General features: G+C 40.1%; 1 protein-coding gene across 4 annotated transcripts in view; it reads right to left on the bottom strand.

The window, feature by feature from the left end:
* The window catches only part of rfx2 (regulatory factor X2), a 29,491-nt gene that overhangs the window by 9,988 nt on the left and 136 nt on the right, over positions 1–19,367 (bottom strand). The window contains exons 1-6 of one of the 4 annotated variants that reach the window (XM_023954304.1): positions 18,762–19,363; positions 8,668–8,776; positions 6,046–6,135; positions 3,394–3,476; positions 2,176–2,446; positions 503–577 (exon numbers count right to left, since the gene is read on the bottom strand). In XM_023954304.1, the coding sequence (XP_023810072.1) occupies positions 503–577; positions 2,176–2,446; positions 3,394–3,476; positions 6,046–6,135; positions 8,668–8,775 (627 nt within the window). In that variant the 5' untranslated portion in view covers position 8,776; positions 18,762–19,363. Of the gene's footprint in view, positions 1–502; positions 578–2,175; positions 2,447–3,393; positions 3,477–6,045; positions 6,136–8,667; positions 8,777–18,761; positions 19,364–19,367 lie in introns of those variants that run through there. The other 3 variants (XM_023954303.1, XM_023954305.1, XM_023954306.1) reach the window with 3 other exon arrangements.

Below are 19,367 nucleotides of genomic sequence, written 5' to 3'. Positions count from 1 at the left end.
TTCTTTTTTATATTCTGTGTTTTACCGTGTTTTATCTTGAAAGGTGCTATACAAATAAAGTTTATTATTATTATTAATTACTTATCTTTTCCAAAATATTTCACTTTTGTTTCTATATATTATTTTCTCATTAAGTTTTTGTAAAGTTTATTTTTTATTTGTTGTTTTCTTTTTTACTGTTGTTGTGATCTTTAATATTCTTTTGCATTGAGTGACTTGTTGATAGGATTTACACTTCAGGGCCACCGTAGAAAAACAATCAGCATTAGTTCATTCAGAGAAATAAGCATGTCAGCAGTTAAGGAAAAAGTAACAGAAAAAAATTTCAGTTCAGAAAAGGAACGACCAACTAAAAACAAAGACGTTTTGGCGTGGTCAGTGGAACGGTGCAGAGGGTGCAAAGCTTTGCAGAAGACCTAGTGTTTGAGGACATTACAAGCAGAACACAGCGCCTCTTTCTTCCTCTCATTTCCTCCCCAAAGAAAGTTCCTGGTTGACTTACATGGCTGTTGAGCAGGCTGCTTTTGTGACTTGCAATTCCTTCAGACTTTTGGAGGTTTTCAATCGCCATTTCAAGCTAAAGAAAGAGAAAAAGCATGCAAAGGAAAAAAAAAAACATGGAGTGGACACAGAAAGAGCAGGAAAAAATGAGAGAGATAAAAAAAAAGGGGGGACAGGAACAGGAATAAGCAGGAGAAGACAAACAAAAGCAAAAAATTGGAAAAGAAAGAAATAAGACTGTTAGCTAGCAGCCAGATCTTTGCATTTCCATTAAATCAGTCAGTGTTGTAGCCAAATCCATTATCAGCTGACAAAAGCATGCAAATCGAGGGACTCATAGGGTTAAGCTGCCTTCTGAGGACATAGAAGTCAGACACTAATGTATGCAAATAGGAACCACAAACAGGAGCACAGGTCACCTCCAGATCTGCACCAAGGCTCAACAAGCCCACACTACGTTTGTCAAAATTAGAAGACTTTTGTCCGATTATGTGAGACACAAAGTTCATTTTAGGGTCTAATCTTGTGTATATTCTTGCATTGGGATGACAAAAAAATAATTAAGTCTGACACTAACTGGGTTAAACAATAAAGAAGGAAGGTTTTCCAGAGCTGCTGGAGAAACTAGTAAAAAAAGATATGTACTGCAGCCAAACTGGAGACGGAGAAAAAAGGGGTCGGCAGCAATCCAAGCCTTAAGAAGGCTTTCAAGGGCTCTTGGCCAAATGGTAATGAGCCCCAGGGGTTTCTTTGTTTCCTAGGGCGCTCAAGTGCTTGTGAAAACCTCCAAAACAAGGCAGGGTTGAATTATTTAAGACAGTGTCCCGGTGCCCGAACCGCTCAGCTCTACAGTCCAAGTTATATGGCCAGTATCAGCTGTGGGTTCCTGGAGTGTCAGTGAGGATATAGGTTGGAATAACAGTATGACAACTTTGGAGAACCTTTTTTTATATCAAAAATAAATAACAACCTTTAGAATGGTAGAACTGTATGAGGATTGGCATAAAGAGTCGTATACACTCCAATGAAAATCGTGTTTTTAATATGTTCTTTTGGTATTTTTCTGATGATGGACATATATATGGAACATTAAAAACCCACTCCAATGAAAGTTGTTTTTCTAAATGTAAAATGGAAGACGGAAAAAAAACACCTTTGAAAAAGTTTGTAGTTGTTGCGCTGAAACTACAGTCAGCGGGCCAACAAGCTCCCGTTCTGCTCCATTCTGATGCATCCACTTGCAGACAAATAGATCCATGGACGTCTTTGTTGTCCTAGTCTGAGCTGGAATCTGTACAGCTGGATAGCTTGGATGTTGCTCACTATTTTTGTCGCACCACTAAGGTTATGTTGGGGGTGCGAGGGGTTGTAAGCTAGCAGGAGTGAGTGTAAACAGAGAGCTCTCAGTAAAGGGGAGAGGAAGAGAGGGCAGGGTTGCTCCACGCCAGGCGAATTTCTAATGAACTCCTGCAGCTTTGCAGAAACTATGTCCTGGAAAACGGCACAGGTTTTCTATATTTGTTTTAGCTAAAAACGTCATCATTTTAAAACTACTGGGAACGCTTTTAAGATAGATCAAAAGATGATTGGAGTGGGGTTTTGATGTATTTTTTCTTCAGCTGTAGTCAAATGTGCAGGAGAACACACAGCAGCAGTCAGGTAGGCGTCACTCACCATAGCTGAGGAGGAGCGCGATGAGTGAGATATATGGTTGCGACTTCCCTCCATACTTCCCCCGTGGATCAGGTAGGGGCTGCCGCTGGAGATGATGTGACCACTGCCCACTTCCATAGCAATACCAACCATGCCATGGGGGGGCACACCACCACTGGCAGAGGAGACCACTGTGGTGACATGAGCTCCACCAGCCTGAGAGTCAAAGTATGTTCCCCCACTGTTTTGCCCGTACAGCTGACTCTCAGGATTATAGGAATAAGCTGTTCGGCTATGGAGAGATGAAGGTTCTGATTATCAAAATGCTTTTAAATCACAGTTTTCAGTGCAGTGCTTTGTTTTAGAAGAGTCTTTAGCCTTAGTTTCCACTGAGCGGCACAGTCCGGTACAGGACAGTAAGGAGTGGTACGGTAAGGTCCAGTTAATTCTGGCGAGCGTTTCCATACTGTAAGGATTCAGTGGTTTGGTTTTCTTTGTCATGTTTTTGGTTTCCTTGTCAGTCACACCAGTTTCTGGTTCATGATCCACAGCTGTCTTCAGTTCAGTTAATTACCCTCAGCCTATTTAAGTGTCTTGGTTTCTGTTCATCCTTGTCAGGTCATCTGCTCTGTTTTGTCACAGTTTTGTTTCCCCTCATAGTTTTGTCATGTTTCAGTTTGCTAATTAAATGTTTTAGTTCCTGTCATCAAGCTTGGTCTCCTGCATTTGGGTCCTCCACCACCAGTTCGTGACACATACAGTTAAGCCTTGCCTCCACTGAGCGGTTTGTTTTCATGGCACATGCCTGGTGAAGACCGATAGACCGTGTCATTGTGGTGTGACAAGTAGAAAAGCAACAGCAATGAGGTCATCCAGCCGCTCGTCTTTTTATTGCTTTACTTCTGGTACATCGTGTATAACAGGAATTTAATGTATGCTTACAAATGTTGGAAACATTACACTGCGCTATATTGTTGCTCTCTAATGCAATCATCACTTTCTGCCAATCAACTGGTGGCTACAGGGATCTATTTTACAATGGAAATGCTCATAATTCCGGACCGGACCGCTCAGTGGATACTGATAGTAAAGTTAAGAACAAAAGTGCAGTTGACACAGACACCACTAAGTAACTGGTTCAAATTCCATCCAAAAAGTGTGAAAAATATTGTCTTGTGTTTGCTTTTAAAGACTCTATGGTTTGTAGTTGTTTGTGCTCAGTTTAATGACAGTGCTTACATAGTTCCATTTGTATAAACAGCCTCTCCACCTTCTCCAACATACTGGACTTGGGATGGGTAGACATGCTGCACCTGCTGCACCTACGAAGAGACAAGAGTATAAAAAAAAAGCTAAGCAGAGGGGAATATGCAAAAACATTTTTTTTCTTCGTATCATTCCACCTCCATGTAACCCTTGTGCTATCCTAGGCATTTTAACATTGGGAGTCGGGTCATCTAGACCCACTAGACCAGGGGTCGGGAACCTTTTTTGCAGAGAGAGCCATAAACGCCACATATTTTTAAATGTAATTTCGAAAGAGCCATAATAATGTAGTGTCCCTTTCCCACACTGAGGCACGGTGCCTTAACCTCTTTTAAGGTTCTTTATTCTGGTTACTGTAGACCACAACAAACGCCGTACAATTAATTCAGCAACTCCTGAATCTCTCCCGCCGAGACGAGACAAGAGCGCTTCTACCAACTATATATTCACCTGCTCTCGCTCCAGCCCTCCCATTTCCCTTATTTGGCCCATAGCTGAACCCCATTGGTCCAAATTACCTAACAACAAGCTGAGCGACAGAACTGAGAGCCAATCAGATCTCTGCTTGATGCGTTCAAGAACTCTAGAACTTTTAACTCGGCCCAACAGCCAAGTTAAACTCAGTCCGCAACAATATGTTTAAAACTAAATATACAAGTGAATGTGTGCATTTGATGTAATTTCAACATTTTTAAAGTAAATAAGTCTGTGGATTCTTTTTTAATAACATTGTTATGTTGTTGCTGATAAATGAGGAGTATTTCTCGTGGAAGTTTTGTTGATTGTCTAGTCTGGTTGATACGTGGTGAGTTTCTGCTTCACGCAGGCGTTGAGACTTTAAACGTGATCGTAGGTCTGAATGTTCTTTAGATGTGAGACATTCTTATCACATGCAGACGCGGAGCCAAACACACACTCACACGCCGCAGTGAGTGACAGGCAGCGGGTTTTAAGTTTTTACAATCCCTGCGCGAATCACCTGCTGCCCCCCCCCCCCCCCCCCCCCCCCCCAAACCCTCTGCCCTCTTCCTCACACATCCCGTCTCCGCAACTGCGCGCTCTTTCTCAGAGACGGGAGCGCGCAGTTTTAGGCAGGGCAATTCACAGGTTTTTTCTCCAAGCACCTCTACTACTGCGGGCCTCTGGCATCGCATCGCGACCGAGAAGAACTGGTCTAATGAAAAGAAAAGTATAATTAAAGATTTGTCTGCGAGCCACATGTGACCATCAAAAGAGCCATATATGGCTCCCGAACCATAGGTTCCCCACCCCTGCACTAGACAGTGCGCTGAACCTTTTTTCTTCAATGATTTGTGAACCTCACTGATGTCCATGGATTACATGAAATCTTTCCACCTTTATCCACCTTTGTCATGGTAGGGAGAACACGTCAATGTAAGGGTGGGGTCATCTAAGATAGCACAAGGGTTTTACAGCTCACCGAGGTTGCTGGAGCCTATCTTAGCTACTGTAAGGTAAAGGCAACCCAGTACAGGATATGAGTCCATTGCACAGAGAAACTCATACTTATTCCCAAGGGGAAAATCAACCTAACAAAAATGTTTTTTGGATTGAAGAAGGCCAGAGAAATCCCACGGATGCACAGCAGAACATACAACCGCAACACAGAAGAAACCCAGTTAGGATTTGAATTTGGGCCTTCTTGCTGTGAGGCGACAGAGCTAACCACTACAACACAGTAGAAGCACAAAATATATACAAAATATAGGACATTTTTGAACCTCTGATTCAAGACTAATTGTGCAAACAAAAAAATGCATCTATAGAAGTCTGCAAGTCTATTATTAGACTTCTAAGTTACGTCCCTTTTTTCTTTTTTTTTTTACATATTGCAACAGAAACTTCTGCTTCCTATGTTTTGGTAGCTGGTCTAGCTGCATTATGCTGATGTGAATCATGAAATAAGTTCACAAGCTGCCACTCTAAATCACATCGACATCAGTCAGCATTTACAGATATCATTTGTAAACAGGGTGTTCCTAATTCCTGTTTCAAACTGCAGCTCGGTTCTTCCCGATACTCTGAAAGTTTGCATGGAAATGGGATGAAAGGATTTGTTTGCAGGAGTGATTGGAAAAGAACAGGAGATGGAAACAGTTACTGGTACAGTGACCTAATAAAATGGCTCCACGGTGGCTTGTTAGTTCATGGAAAAACAAACACATTATGGCAAGAAATAAAAGCACTGGCCCATAGAAACACTGACCTCAAGCTGGGGAAAAAAAGGATCTGTTGTATTTTTTGATTCTCCTTCCACTGTTTTGAATAAATGTGATAGTTTATTTTTTTAATCTGCATGAAGCATGTCTATAAATATAAAAAGTGAACCAGCTGGTCATTTTCTTTACAAATGGAAAACTGGCTAAAAATTAGAATGTGAAGCTTTGGATTGAATGAAACAAGCACATTTTGGATCCTACATGTGTTCTGAAAATGACAGTTGTTTCAGAAATGACCAAATAATTCCCTGTAATTGCTCTAAAAACATGTTTACATTTTTAATTAACTACTTTTTAAATATTTTCTTCAGTGTAAAATATGTTTGCATTTTCAAATGTGAATTAGAGAAAGTCATACGTGAATAGTAAGTGTGGTGTTGTGTACCTGCTGAGGGACCTGTTGAACTCTGGGTACTGAGATCTGCTGTACTTGTCCTCCTTTCTGAGCAGAGCCCACAGCTTGAACCAGCACCCTCTGCATGAACACAACACACATCTCTATTAAACAGTAACAATTATGTAAAGGAGGACACACGTCCTTCATTGCTTCTTTTCAATTTAGGTTAAATCTTTACTCCTCAGGAGATGAATTGAATCATTTGTTAGCAGCTGCTGCAACATGAGACTCCATTCTTATCACCCAAAATAAAAAAGCAAAGAGTGAGACAAACTGAGCACATCCTGTGATTCAACTGCTGCTGGGTAAACCTTTAGAAGAAAAAGAAGTGAGAGTTTTCTATATGATGTTATCAGTCTCACATCACTGTGGGGGAATGTTGGCCAGTTTGCCTTTCTAATCAGTTCATTTATGTACAGCATTTCCATCTGCTGCAGGTCTAGTTGAGCTTTGAGCAAAAGCTCAATGCTGTTCGTTTTTCACCATCTTTTTCGAGATATGGTTTGATGTGTTGAATAACTTGATTTATCTGCTGCTGTGTAGCTACAAAAGCCTAAAGGCTTTCTGGTGCTTGACAGTTAGTGAGAAGTGTCTGTCCTGACCTGCATTTGTCTCCATGTTATAGATTTAAAAGTACATTTGAAATATTTAGGTCCCGCAGCAGTCCTGGACTGCACAGACTATATTGTAGTGATCCTGTCGATGTGGCTATCCTGCCCATGGCAGGAGTGCATTATGGGAGTTTTCTGTTTGCTTTGTTGAAACCATGAGTGAGTTGGGTATCTCCAGTAAAGACAAATACAATGTTGGTCTATTCTGTTTAGTTCTGAAAAGGCCTAATAAATGGTTGATCTGAGGACATTGCACTTTTATTTGTGCCTCCTGAAACAACAGCTGCCTGGGGTCGTGCAGTGTAAGGGGCACGGGTCAGCTCACTTTTTAGCCTGCTAAGACAGTTTAGGCGACAGGCACTAGCACCTTGCTAGTTAGCATAGCTGAGTTCTGCTCCATCCTGACCTACGTGAGAGAGCAGCTGCCACAATATCATTTTTGCAGTTCTCCTTTCTTAACTCCTTTGAGTTAAAATTTCACCACATACTCAAAAACTCACAGATTTTCGCACATACCTAGTTCCTGGTGAGATGGAATTTTGTGCATAGGGAACAACCCCTCCTCATAAAATTGATGACATCACAGCAGGCGAAACCGTCAAAAAAATGAATGGGTATCAAAACCTCTTATGGGACTCAAATCATATAATATAACTAAACCAAAACACAGGTGTCGGGATATTCAAAGGAAGTTTTGAAATTATTATGGGATGGCCACACGACTTACAGCTTGGTGGCCATTTTGTGGCAAAATGTGAAATTTGGCAGTTTTCACATTTTTTCAAAACACGACAATATAAACCTTTGTTTGAGCGATCTTTGCAAAATATCACACACAAGCAGACAAATTAAGTCTACAACCACGACTGAAGCTTTGTTGACCTTTGAGCTCCAGAAGAGGTCACCATCTTTACACACACACACAAAAATCCCCTTCAGTACCAGCTACAAATTTAAATTCCTCCGAGGGATCTTGATCTATCACTCCATAACTCCTTGAGCATCACTGGGAAACTACTTGGGAAAAATGTTGGTTTTAAAGTTTGTAGCTTCAAATGGTATTAGCATGGGGAGCTTGCAAAAGTGGCATCTTTATGTTGCTGGCACATTCCTTACTGGAATATTGGACATTTTTTAAATTGGAAGCCAGCAGCTTTTTCCTTTTTGTGGCCTTTCTGTCTTGATTTCATGTTAACATAGAACCACAACAGCAGCCTGATCATGTCATTGATCAATGAATGAACTAAGTTTGCAGCACCTGGCTGCTCTTTAAATCATATGGGTTAATTGTTGCATGTATTTTCCATACATGTGCATTGTGCTCTAATATAGACAAAGCTAGGAATCAAATTAATTTCTTACATCCTTTTGGGAATCTATCAAAGGAGATGCTCTTGACCTGAGTGTCTGTTTTCTCACAGTTCAAAAACAATTGCAGCATAGAAACATGTTAAACTCAGGTGTGTCCTCTAACCAGCATCATGATCAGAAAGAAACAATCATGTTTGAGGGAAAATAAATAAAACATCTCCAACTGGTTTGACATTCCTGTAATGTTGAAGTTCTAAAATTTAAGATCTGCATCCTACCACTCCTGTTCTGACTACTCTTAAAGAGACTGACATTCCTTGAACCGTCATTGAACCGACAGGAAATGTGGTCAAAGTTGGCACGAAAATTATATGAAGTTTTGGTTTGTCTGCCATTTGAACAGAAATCACAGCTGACAGCATCTGGTATACACCCCAGCCTCTCCACCACCATGCAGCCTTTTCATATGGTAAACTGATCCAACAGGCATGTGTTGGCAGAGCTGAGGGCAGCAGCTTCAACTGCTGATGGGGTATAAATCAGAACAGTATTCATATAGCTCTGACGCTGCACTCAGAATTTTCTGTTTTCTTTTTTTTTTTGTCTAATATCAGTTCTAAAAAGGCATGGGCCTGAAGACTAGGGTCATCTGTTTCTGCCCTGCTACTAGGGGGCAGATGTTTCCTACCTGCTGTGAAGCTGGGACGGGTTGTACCACAGGCGCCTGGGCTGATGATGACGTCCGCAGCGCTGCCACAGTGGTTGTGGTGTCTGACCCTCCCTCTGCGTTCTGCATTCTAAAATTCACGAGAAAATAGGAAGAAAAGAACCAGACAGACACTTTTAATGATCAAACTTAATGTTTTAGGGGAAAGGATTGGAGCCCTGCAGCCCTTGCATGAATAACCCTGATAGGTAAATGCACCGACACACCTTATCTCCTGAGGGGACACCAGAACATTCGAAGGGCTTTATTTGTTCTTTCCTTTGGCTCTGCCAAATCGCTTTAAGTTACCAAAACCCTACTAACCCCAAAAGTTGACCACCTTCAGCTTTTCTCAATAGAGAAATAAGCAGCTCCAGCAGAAATGAACACACAGAACCTTGCTGGTGGGACAGATTTATCTGTGAAGTTATAATAGAGGACTTCAAATCACCAACAAGACTGAACGGCTTTCTGATGGAACAAACTTACTGCCCTGCTTTCCACTGGGTGACAATGTGCACTGCATAGCAAAGGGGAGCTAAAAATGGAGTGATACAAAGGCCTTTTTTGAAGGAGAGAAAGAGCGGGGGCAATGCAGGGACAAGGGAAGAATGAAACTGCAAGGGGGAGTTAGCAGGAAAAATTCCCCAACAACTTCTCCCACTCTCCCAAAAGAGAAGACGGGAACGATGAAAATGGCCACGGGGTTCCAGCCCCCACCAGGGTCCTGATGATATCCAGCATTTGTTTCAAATGAGCGCTGGTCTCTGAGGGTTCCAATAATCCAGCTGATATGAGGAAATACCGCAATGCTTTGTAAACGTTTGTACGTTGCCATGGCGAGGAATCCATGACGACCACCCCATCTCACCCCCCCCCATCCCTTTCCTCCCCCCCATCCCTTTATAAAGCTTTTTACACAGGAACTCTTGAGTGCAACCACAAAGAGAAGAGGAGGAGAAGGACTGAAAGAAGAGAAAGGGAGATAGGGAACAGCTGGGGGGGTGGGTTGAATTGATGAGGAGTCTGTATTTTGGGGCAAAGTTGGCGGGGTGGCAGGAAGAGCATGAAGGAGGATTACGGAGAAAGGCCACAACCTGCTTTAGACATGCTGATTAGTCATGACACTCCCCATGAACAAAAACACAATTTTCATTTACGCAGTTGGATGGAACAAACCACTTAGCTTCAGAAATATGCAGACTGGCGGCATCATAAAAAATTATAAATAAAAAGTCAGTTCTAAGATAATTCATGGACATGAGGACTTATTCATAAAGTAACTTTGAAATTGATTTTAGAAGCATCAAAAAAAAAACTGCTAAGAGATCTGGTATCACCAACAGATATATGGAAATCACAAGAGAGCAACAATATTTTTTTAAAAGGGATTTTAAAAAGAGTTTAAAATAAGAGTATTCAAGATTTTTAAAACTCCACTGATGTGAGAAAGGATGGGGAGCAAAGAAAAATAAACAAAATATTACAAAAGTCTTAGTAAAATTTAATGAGACAACATTTAAGCAAGACAAGTCAAACAAATGTCACAACTGTGGTGTGAAAATGTGTCATTCTTTACAACTTTTATCCCAGTTCTGCTCATCAGGAAACTAGAAAAGTGCCAAACAAAAATACAAAAATAACTTAACTTTGAGAAAAAGAGTGCCACACGAGCCCAAAAGAGGCAATATTTTGAAATTAGTTTCTTATGCAACACAACAAAAACATTCTCTGTGCTGCAAAAATAACTCCTGACATTTTGAAGAGCAACAGAAGTATGCATTTTACAAACCACCCAGACAGTGTCCCTTTAAGAGGGAGAAAGAACAGATTTGGGTGTGCCACCGTTGACATCCTTCATGCATGGCACACACAAAAACGCCGCTCTGCCTACATGAATAACAGACAGCTTGGAGGAGGTCTGTGTTGAAACTACTGAAATGTGTTGGTCTTCGGAGAAATGGTCTCGTGCTTGACTGTTTGAACTCATTTACAACCCTTACAAGGTCTTTCGAGGCATTTTCATCTTCCTGTATTGTATGCATGTCAAATATTCTGAAATATGATCTTCAATCGTGTTTTAAACCCCCTGTGTTTTGACATGAAGGAACAGCTTGGTTAAAAGAAACACACTTGAACAAAACCCCTGTAACTGTCACCACTAGCAGGACAAAATGACACGAGTCCAGGGGCTTTTTCATGTCATTCAGGAGTGGGTGGATCAGGAGATGCTGAAAGATCAAGAAAATAAGCGACCTGTGTGTTCTCCATTAAAGCGCAGGCTTAAATATGTATGGTGAAGTGTGCCGAATCATTGAGTTAAAGCCAACAGACAGGGAGTCAATGAGGACTTAAAGGAGCCTTTCAGCTCCATGTTCAAGAAAGGTTAAAAGCCACACAAACTCCCCACCAGCATCTAAGAAAGCCACAGAGCTAGATCACAGCAGGGGGCAGAGCGCACTGCTGCAAAACTGATAACTCTGGATGGTCTGCTGTTAAGGGCCAATCCTTTCTGCCTCCAACTCACAGCCAACTCCACACACAAGTCTATTTTCAAGTCAGGTTTCATTTAAACTCATCCCAGGTTAAGATTTAATCATTTAGAGAAAAGTTGTGTTTTTTTATTACCCAAAGATCCCCCACATGCTCGACTACATTTCGATTTCATTTTACCACGTGTGAGAAATTTTATACCTCTGAAATATTTTACTAAAAACAGAACGCATAACAGAAAAAAAAAACACATACAGATGTTCAATTAAAAGCTAGAGCCCAGTCTTGGCTTGTGTTTGCACTGGCCCACATTGTTTGCAAAGCAACATTCGTTGCTAGTGGCAACACTGTCCACTCCCGTTTCCAGGAGCCTGTTGCTATGCAACCAACAGAATACTTCTCAAACTAAACAATGCCATCCCCCACCTGATCTATCTATCTCACGCTAAGTAGAAACTTACAACAATAAATACTATGTAAACTATTAATTCAAGACACTTGGGGACATTTGAGGAGAATGTATGTGTTGCAACATATACATGTGGAGATATTGTGGCTATTGCTTGATTACCAAGGAAAGGCATAAATGTTCTGTTTTTATAGCTAAATTGTGGTCACAAACAGACTTTTAAAGCAGAACAATGGAAAATTAATTATTTTGCGAGAGCTTTTCCACTTAAAAGCAAGTTTTCATTCATCAAAGTTCAGTTATTCCAAACTTTTCAGAGCAGATGAGGTTGGTAAACAGCTTAGGCAGGGCAACGTTTTTATACTACTGTAGAAGATGATAAAAAGGAAAAAAGGTGACAGCTGCTGGTTCTTAAGAAACATCTGTAGGAGAAAAGATATAAAAGGATGAGAGATGATTTATCCTTTTCTTCTCGTTTAAGGACTGCAAGATTCTTGCCAAGTGAGGGGAAACATGACTTTTCCACATGTGGACTGAACTCCAAACCTTGTGTTTAATGAGCAGCCCACTGCACTGCCTCAACCGTAGCCACCCATGGTGTCCTGAAAGCCGTGTGGGTGTGCAACTGCGTCCATCGATTCCTAAAAAGGTCTAAAAGGAAAATCGAAAGAGTTCAAAATATCAGATAAGTAAAAATCTGACTTCATGGCGACCTTATACATCTTTTAAAAAGTGAATATGAAAAATCGTTGTGCATATGCTTATGTTTTTTACCGTATGACAAAAAAAAGGAGTTTTCCTTCTCCTATTTTTATACTAGTTCAGACAAATACAAATCTGGGACAAGATCAGACTAGGGTCACATGCTCACACAAAGGGAAAATTGAGATATCATAAGAGATTTCCACACCAGGGACTGCTCTTCAAGCTTGTCTCATTAATTCATGTCTAATCCAATCAAAAGAGCTTTCTGTGCCTGAAGACGGTGGAGTGTGTGCATGTGTGGGTGTCATTGGAGGAGGAGGGAAGGGGGGAGGTTTGGGGGACTAATGTCTGTGATCCAAGAATACTCCCGTCCCTCCACCTCTGGTCATCAACACAACCTGTCCACTCTGTCACCATGTGCACTGCAGGCCTGACAGACACCGAGAGAGATCAAACAGTTGCCATGGAGATTGTGTGTTCGATGAAGAGGTACACTATACCTCACCCTTCACCCTCCCTCCTTAACACCCTTCTTTCCTGCCTCACCTTACCCTTATGAGATTTCCAAACCCCTTATCTCCATCCAGCCCTCATCTGTTCTGTTTGTGATCTAAAACTGCATGTCGTCATCCAAATGAAGGCTGGTCACAGCTGGGAGCAAAAATCTGATATTAAATGGAAAACATCTCTACTAAAAGAACGTTTTTCATCTGAACCCAAAAGACCGATCACTTGAATTATTGCTGCTTATATACTAATGACTTTCTGAAGTAGTGTCTCTTTTACTTCAAAAAGTCATTATTCTCAAAGTGCTCCTTATCTATCTGTAGATCCTAAAGGGGATTTTAATTAAGGATCCACTTAAATGAAAATTATGTTTTTTTTGGCATTTTAAACATGTTCTTGTGGCATTTTTCTCATGATGGAGAACATATAAAAAGGAAATTAATCGTAAGATTGCATTTCTGAGTATTTCGACTAGATCCATGCACGTCTTTGTTTTCCTTGTCTTAGCTGGCATCTGGCTCCAAGCTGGACATCTGGATAGCTTCAATATTGCTCCCCATTTTTGTTGCGCCACTAATGCTAGGTTTGACCTGTAAGCTAGCGAGAGAGCAATTAACAGTTGGATGATGGGAAGGGGCGATATTACACTGCGCCAATGGTCCCGCCCACAAGTCAGAGGTGAATTTTTAATAGACAACGCTGCTCTGCATAAACTATGTCCTAGAAAACAACACAGGTTTTTGAATTAGGGTAAAATTGGCATTTGACCACTAGGAATGCTTTTAAAACGGATCCAAACATGATCAAAGTAGGACTTAAACTGACATTTTACCTTTAATTTCTTCTAGAGGTGTTAATTTAAAAAATTTTGCTTTACTTTTCATAATATTTATGGACAGAAATGCATTTAAACGTTTGTCTAAACTTGCTTGCTCTTTTGAATAGGAGCCATTTCGACCTGCCAACTCTGCAGCTGTGCGTCTCACGGAAGCGCGTTGCCTTCTGCTATGCTGGCAGAATGCTTCTTTGATTTTTTTTGACTGATAAGGTGGAGATAGACGGCCTGATACACTTGTGGAGTCTGCCTACTTGGCAGCCATTCATTACACAGAGAGATACAACTTCAGGGCTCCTCATACTGCTTGACTAAAACAGTTCATCATCAGTTAATACTTTAAGTCTGATACAGATCCAACTTGTTCATACAGCCAACACTGTGTCAGAACTTGTCATTAAACTCATCAATTCACACTCTTCCTGAGGCAAAAATACATACAATAATAATAATATTTCTATTTCTCAAGTCTCAGTCTGTCAACACGTGCTGAAGCCAAAGCACCCCTAGAGTAAATCTTTTTTGTTTTCGGCCTTTATCTGTCTAACAACTGAGATAACACAAAGCAATGTCGCACAAACTCCTTATCACTTCTGTGACTGAATCCAAGAATTGCAACCGGATATAACAAGTCCAGTCACAAAAATATGTAAACAGAGCTGCATATTTGTCACACAAAACATCAAATGAATCCTGTGCACACGCAGAGGTTAAAAATAAAATCAGCCCATCCTCTCCCTTCAGATCAACACTACCGAAACCTAATAGCCCTTCTAATACCCAGACATATCAGTTGTTGCTTTTTTACTGTAATTTGTTTTGATAATGGATTATATTATATTCTAGATATTCTAGATTTTCAGCGTCAGTTGCTATGGCGATGTTATGAGCTTTAACATGAAAGAAAGTTTAGTAAAGCTGAAGTTAAAGCAGAACATTACATATTTTTTATTGTAGCAACAAAACTTATGGAACAGAAAAGAGGCGGTTCCATATACTGTATTTTTCAGGCTATGAGTCGCTCCACAATATAGTCATAATATAGATAATCATAGCATAAAGAACATGCTAACAAGTCAACTAAAGTCTTTTTTATCCCTAAATCCATTGAATTCTTCATCCTCTGTGTCATTTTGGAACCATCAAGCCTGGTGTAATACCAGGATCTGCTTCTTCTACGTTGCAGTATGTAGCAAATACTGATGCACACACCTACAGTGCCTTCTAGCAGTTGCGGCAAAAAATTATTTAAAAAATAAAATCACATATAAGTCACACCTCATTATAAGTCGCACTGCCGGCCAAACTATGCAAAAGAACGCGACTTATACTATAAAAAAAAATCTGGGATACATTGTAATTATTATCCTATTTTGATCAACATTATAAACACTAGACATCCCATACTCTTCCTTTACGGCTGTTGTCACGGAGAGACCACACCAGGTATTTTCTATTATGCTCATAGAAAATCCTTCAAAAAACCTGTCCACACTGCAATGATGCTGACAAGCTTTAGCGACTTTGCAAACCCAAAAAAGAATCTTTTGCTGCTCATCTCTGTGCTGCACTTTTAAACAACTTTAGCGTAATTAAATGTAGAATTCTGTTCAGTAATGAACACCAACAAGTTGGTATCGAAGAAACCTTAAAGAATTAATGAAGATCTCCAGTACAACAGAGGCCTTAAGCCCCCCAGGAGATTTAGTAATATTGAAGTGGACAATGAAAGCAGTGAGGCGTGTGCTGGAAAGACTTCTTGATCCAAAAAGGCATTTAAGCAGCTCTTGTTTCTTAGAAGTTCTCATTTATTTGTACACTGTCTGGTTCTGCACATAAGTTTGCATAAACAAACTCAGAAAGCCTTAATCCAAGAAAACTCTAGATCTCTTTCTACCCTAATCACACCAGTTAGAAGTTTCCCGTAAGATGCCACTTTTATTTTTATCTACTATGACTGCTGTTTGCAGCAGGAAATTTAATTACCAATTGTGTAGCTACGATACAACAGGTGGAATGTGAGGAATGCAGCTGATGACATCCCCACAGCGGAGACAGACTGAAAACCGTTTAATTTCACAAGTTCCAACTTGTTACCGCGCAGCGCCCAACCATTAACGGCATTTTCCAACATATAACAAGATTTGTTTGTCGTCTCCATAGCAGCAGAAGCCTGCAGTGATTTCCTAAATCTCTTTACATGGATGGCTTAATGCTAGCGTGACAGCCTTTCTATTCTGAAGAAATAATGGTTAAACGCCTTTAGCAAATCAATGAGTTATGAAGTTTGTGAAACTGAAACATCTGATGAGAACAAAATTGCATCATTAATTCCAACTTAACAAGCCCCACAAGGCACCCCCTCCTCATCTCTGTCCCTCTGTTTCGCTCTACGATTCCCTGACATGCGTTTGACTGGAGTTATGGGATAAACCATTCAAACTGGGCAAAAATAAGACAATCATATGTGCAAAAGCAAGACGCTCACTGAACACAGTAGGAGATAAATGCAGTTCTAACTGTATGTGATGAACTGTACACAGCAGCAGTAAAGCAGATGACAGTTATCAGGTCCTATGTCTGTATCTGCAGCTGACTACTGAATTAGATTGAAGCTTCTCCCTCAGGGAACAGTGGGCCTCATCATGATAGCTAAATACAGCACGAGCAAACACACACACCAACATAACACACTCATGAATGCACACAGAAAACTCAAACAGCACATGTACACATGCGGAACATGTGACTAAAGCTGGCTCAGGTCACCCACTACCCAAGAGGCTGCTGCAGCTGCCTTACTGTTGGCTGAGCCGTGCACATACATACAAAAACACAGAAAACAGTGATACATGGCTAACAGTTGACATAGCTGTGCAAAAACCTTACTAGCAATTTTAGATATGGAGTGGAAGGAGGCTGGAGGACAGAAACGCAGGTCAGCGAAAGGACAACTTTGTGTAATACTTAGATTGATGAGCTGCAACGCAACAAAAACACTTACATGATGCAAACAGTCATGCAAACTGAAAAAACTAACAGATGGGAAAACACCACTTGTAGAAAACTAACCAAAGAAAATCATTGTACCAGTGCGAACTTTCTCTTAGGACCTGCTTTCAACAAGCTGCATCAGCATTAGATGGTCCCAGCTATTCGCAGTGGCCCGTCACCCCATTCTGGGCCCTGCTCCAACAATGTCTATAGGCCCTGTTTACACCATTTGAAATAGGATTCTAATCATTAGAGAATAGTGAAACTTGCTGAATGTTCTAGCAACATGACAATTTTAACATAATTAGCATAGCAAGAAAGGATAATGCGGATTTTCAGCCTTAACATCAAACAAGCCAAAAATATACAGGAATGCTAATATTAAATAAATAAATTAGCATTACGCCAATATAGATTCAACTAAATGACCATGAAAACATATAGGGTATGTCCGATTTCAGCAATTTGAACATACACTGTTTTTTTAATTATAATTTAATTTTTAATTATCACTTCGCCAATTTCCTGAAGTAAAAACTTAATAAATATGAGCTTTTTAAGAAGGCCTTTTTTGAACCCACTGACTTCTGAAGATAAAAACTTGGATGATTTATAAAAGATTAATTAAAATATCTTTTTATTTACATGAAAAATCATTCAAACGCAATGCATTGTGGTCTATATTCGTCAGTCTAGTCAGTTAGTCTAGAAAGTATCGATGCACACCATTTATTTTCAGAGACTTCTGGGAAATTTCTAGAGAACTCAATTGTGCAATTGTGGAATAAGACAGCTCTACGACTTTATAGTGCACTAAGTAGTGACATAAGATTTACGCATGCGTGGGACCGATCGGGTAGCAAAGGAATTTGAACACAACCATACTAAAGCCAAAATTAGCTAAAAGCGTTGGCATAATGCTAAAGTCAGCATTAATAGGGAATACTGGTATACCTTTAATAGGCTTAAATCGTGAATAAGCAAATGGCAATAACCTGATGAAAAAGCCTGAATTTAATAGAATAATCCCCAACAGCTTTATCCATTCTTAACACGTTTCTTTTCATGATTTGATTGTATTGGTGTATCAAGTTGCCATCTTAGCATGAGAGTCGTGTTCAAATGGTAAGGTTAGTGGGGGGTTACTTACTGTTGACACAGCTGTATTTGCATTTTTATGTTCTGTTGCTGCAAATAAACACCTTGAGTTAGTTTCTTACCATGGAATATTTACAATTGATCCAGTAATATTCAAATAAAACATGAGTAAACTCCTGGACAGGAGATGTTTGATGAACATCAACAAGTTCTGGTTTGGCCATTACAACAATTCACCCACCTTTACTGCCTAAAGGAAACTATAGCATTGATGACTTTGGTATCAGTCTTTATTAATTACCTTTGCATCCAACAGATGTATTTTAGAAAATGCAATAATTCATGTTAAGTTATTGTAAAAGCTGAAAACAATAATAATATTAAAACATTAAAAAATGTATACTAAGTTCACAATGGTTGCATCTACTATTCTGATTCATGTATCGAGTCACCCAATCACATGGCAGCAGCCCTTTACATTTCTGTTTTTTCAGGAGAATAATCTGATAAATGTCAATTGTTTCAATAAAAACAACAAAACAGGTGCTCCTGTTAATTAAAGGAGAACAAACAAGACTAAACCAGCTGGTTCTTCCAGAATATAAACATAAACAGATCATAGGAAAGCATTGTCTGTATCAAAGCGATGTTCTCCTCACAGCGTTTAATAAACTTGATTAATATGCTGCTATGTTGTAACTCTAAAATAAATACATGAGCATCTGTTGCATCCAAGTATGAAGTAATCCCAGTTTTAAAATTCCACCAAACTTTAAACAGAGTAAACAAAACAGAGCATTGGGGGGGAAAAAAACAATCACACAGTGGCACCACCTAGCTGTAACACAAAATAATATTTAAAAGTCATTTCCTAGATTGAAAAACTCTTTTCCTCCCTTAATTTAACTAATTTAGCTGGTTTTAGAATAGATCAAATGAAGTACTGTGTGAGAGGCTACTACTTCTATACCTGTGTCTTACCATAACATGTGTATTTTCCTTTTAAATGACAAAAATAGTGAGTCAAAAACGCACCTGACAACTTACTCCTCCTGCCATTAGGGTTTATGAAGGCTGTGTGAGACAGACGACCGTTCCAGTTGGAAGAACCAGAACCAGCGGTGCAATTACTTCCCTGCTCAATTTCCACAAGATTAAAAAGAATAGATAAAATGAAGCTGCGAAGGGGGTAAAATCCCCCTGATACGACCCCAGGTCTGGTCGTAACTCATCGCAAACTTGTTCTTGTGGCTGTGCCGACATTAGCATTAGCTGGAGCCGATGAGTCCTGCTGGGATTGAGCCGGGAGAAGTGTGGCTCCGGTCTCCACACACACTACAACAACGTAGCAACAAGTGTAAACTGACGCCGAATCGGCTAAGAGTGGAAGTGACAATAAAGATGTTTGCTAGCGAGCTGTTGCTGACAATTCAATGGAGACCAGACGGACACGAGGATGTCGGTTTTTTTTTTTTCTTTTTTGGTTTGTTTTTTTAAAGGTAGAAGGAAGGAAACCGCTAGCAACTTGGAGCGAATGCCACAAAGAAGGGAAAGTTATGTTGTGGATAACCCAAGACGCCTTTGACTCGAGATTTTTTTATAGTAAGAAAACAATTCTTTGTAAAATTCTATAAACACATA

The sequence above is a fragment of the Oryzias latipes genome, chromosome 4 (genome assembly GCF_002234675.1).
Source record: "Oryzias latipes chromosome 4, ASM223467v1".
NCBI classification, from domain to species: Eukaryota; Metazoa; Chordata; class Actinopteri; order Beloniformes; family Adrianichthyidae; genus Oryzias; species Oryzias latipes.
This window is presented reverse-complemented; position numbering and strand designations above follow the sequence as displayed.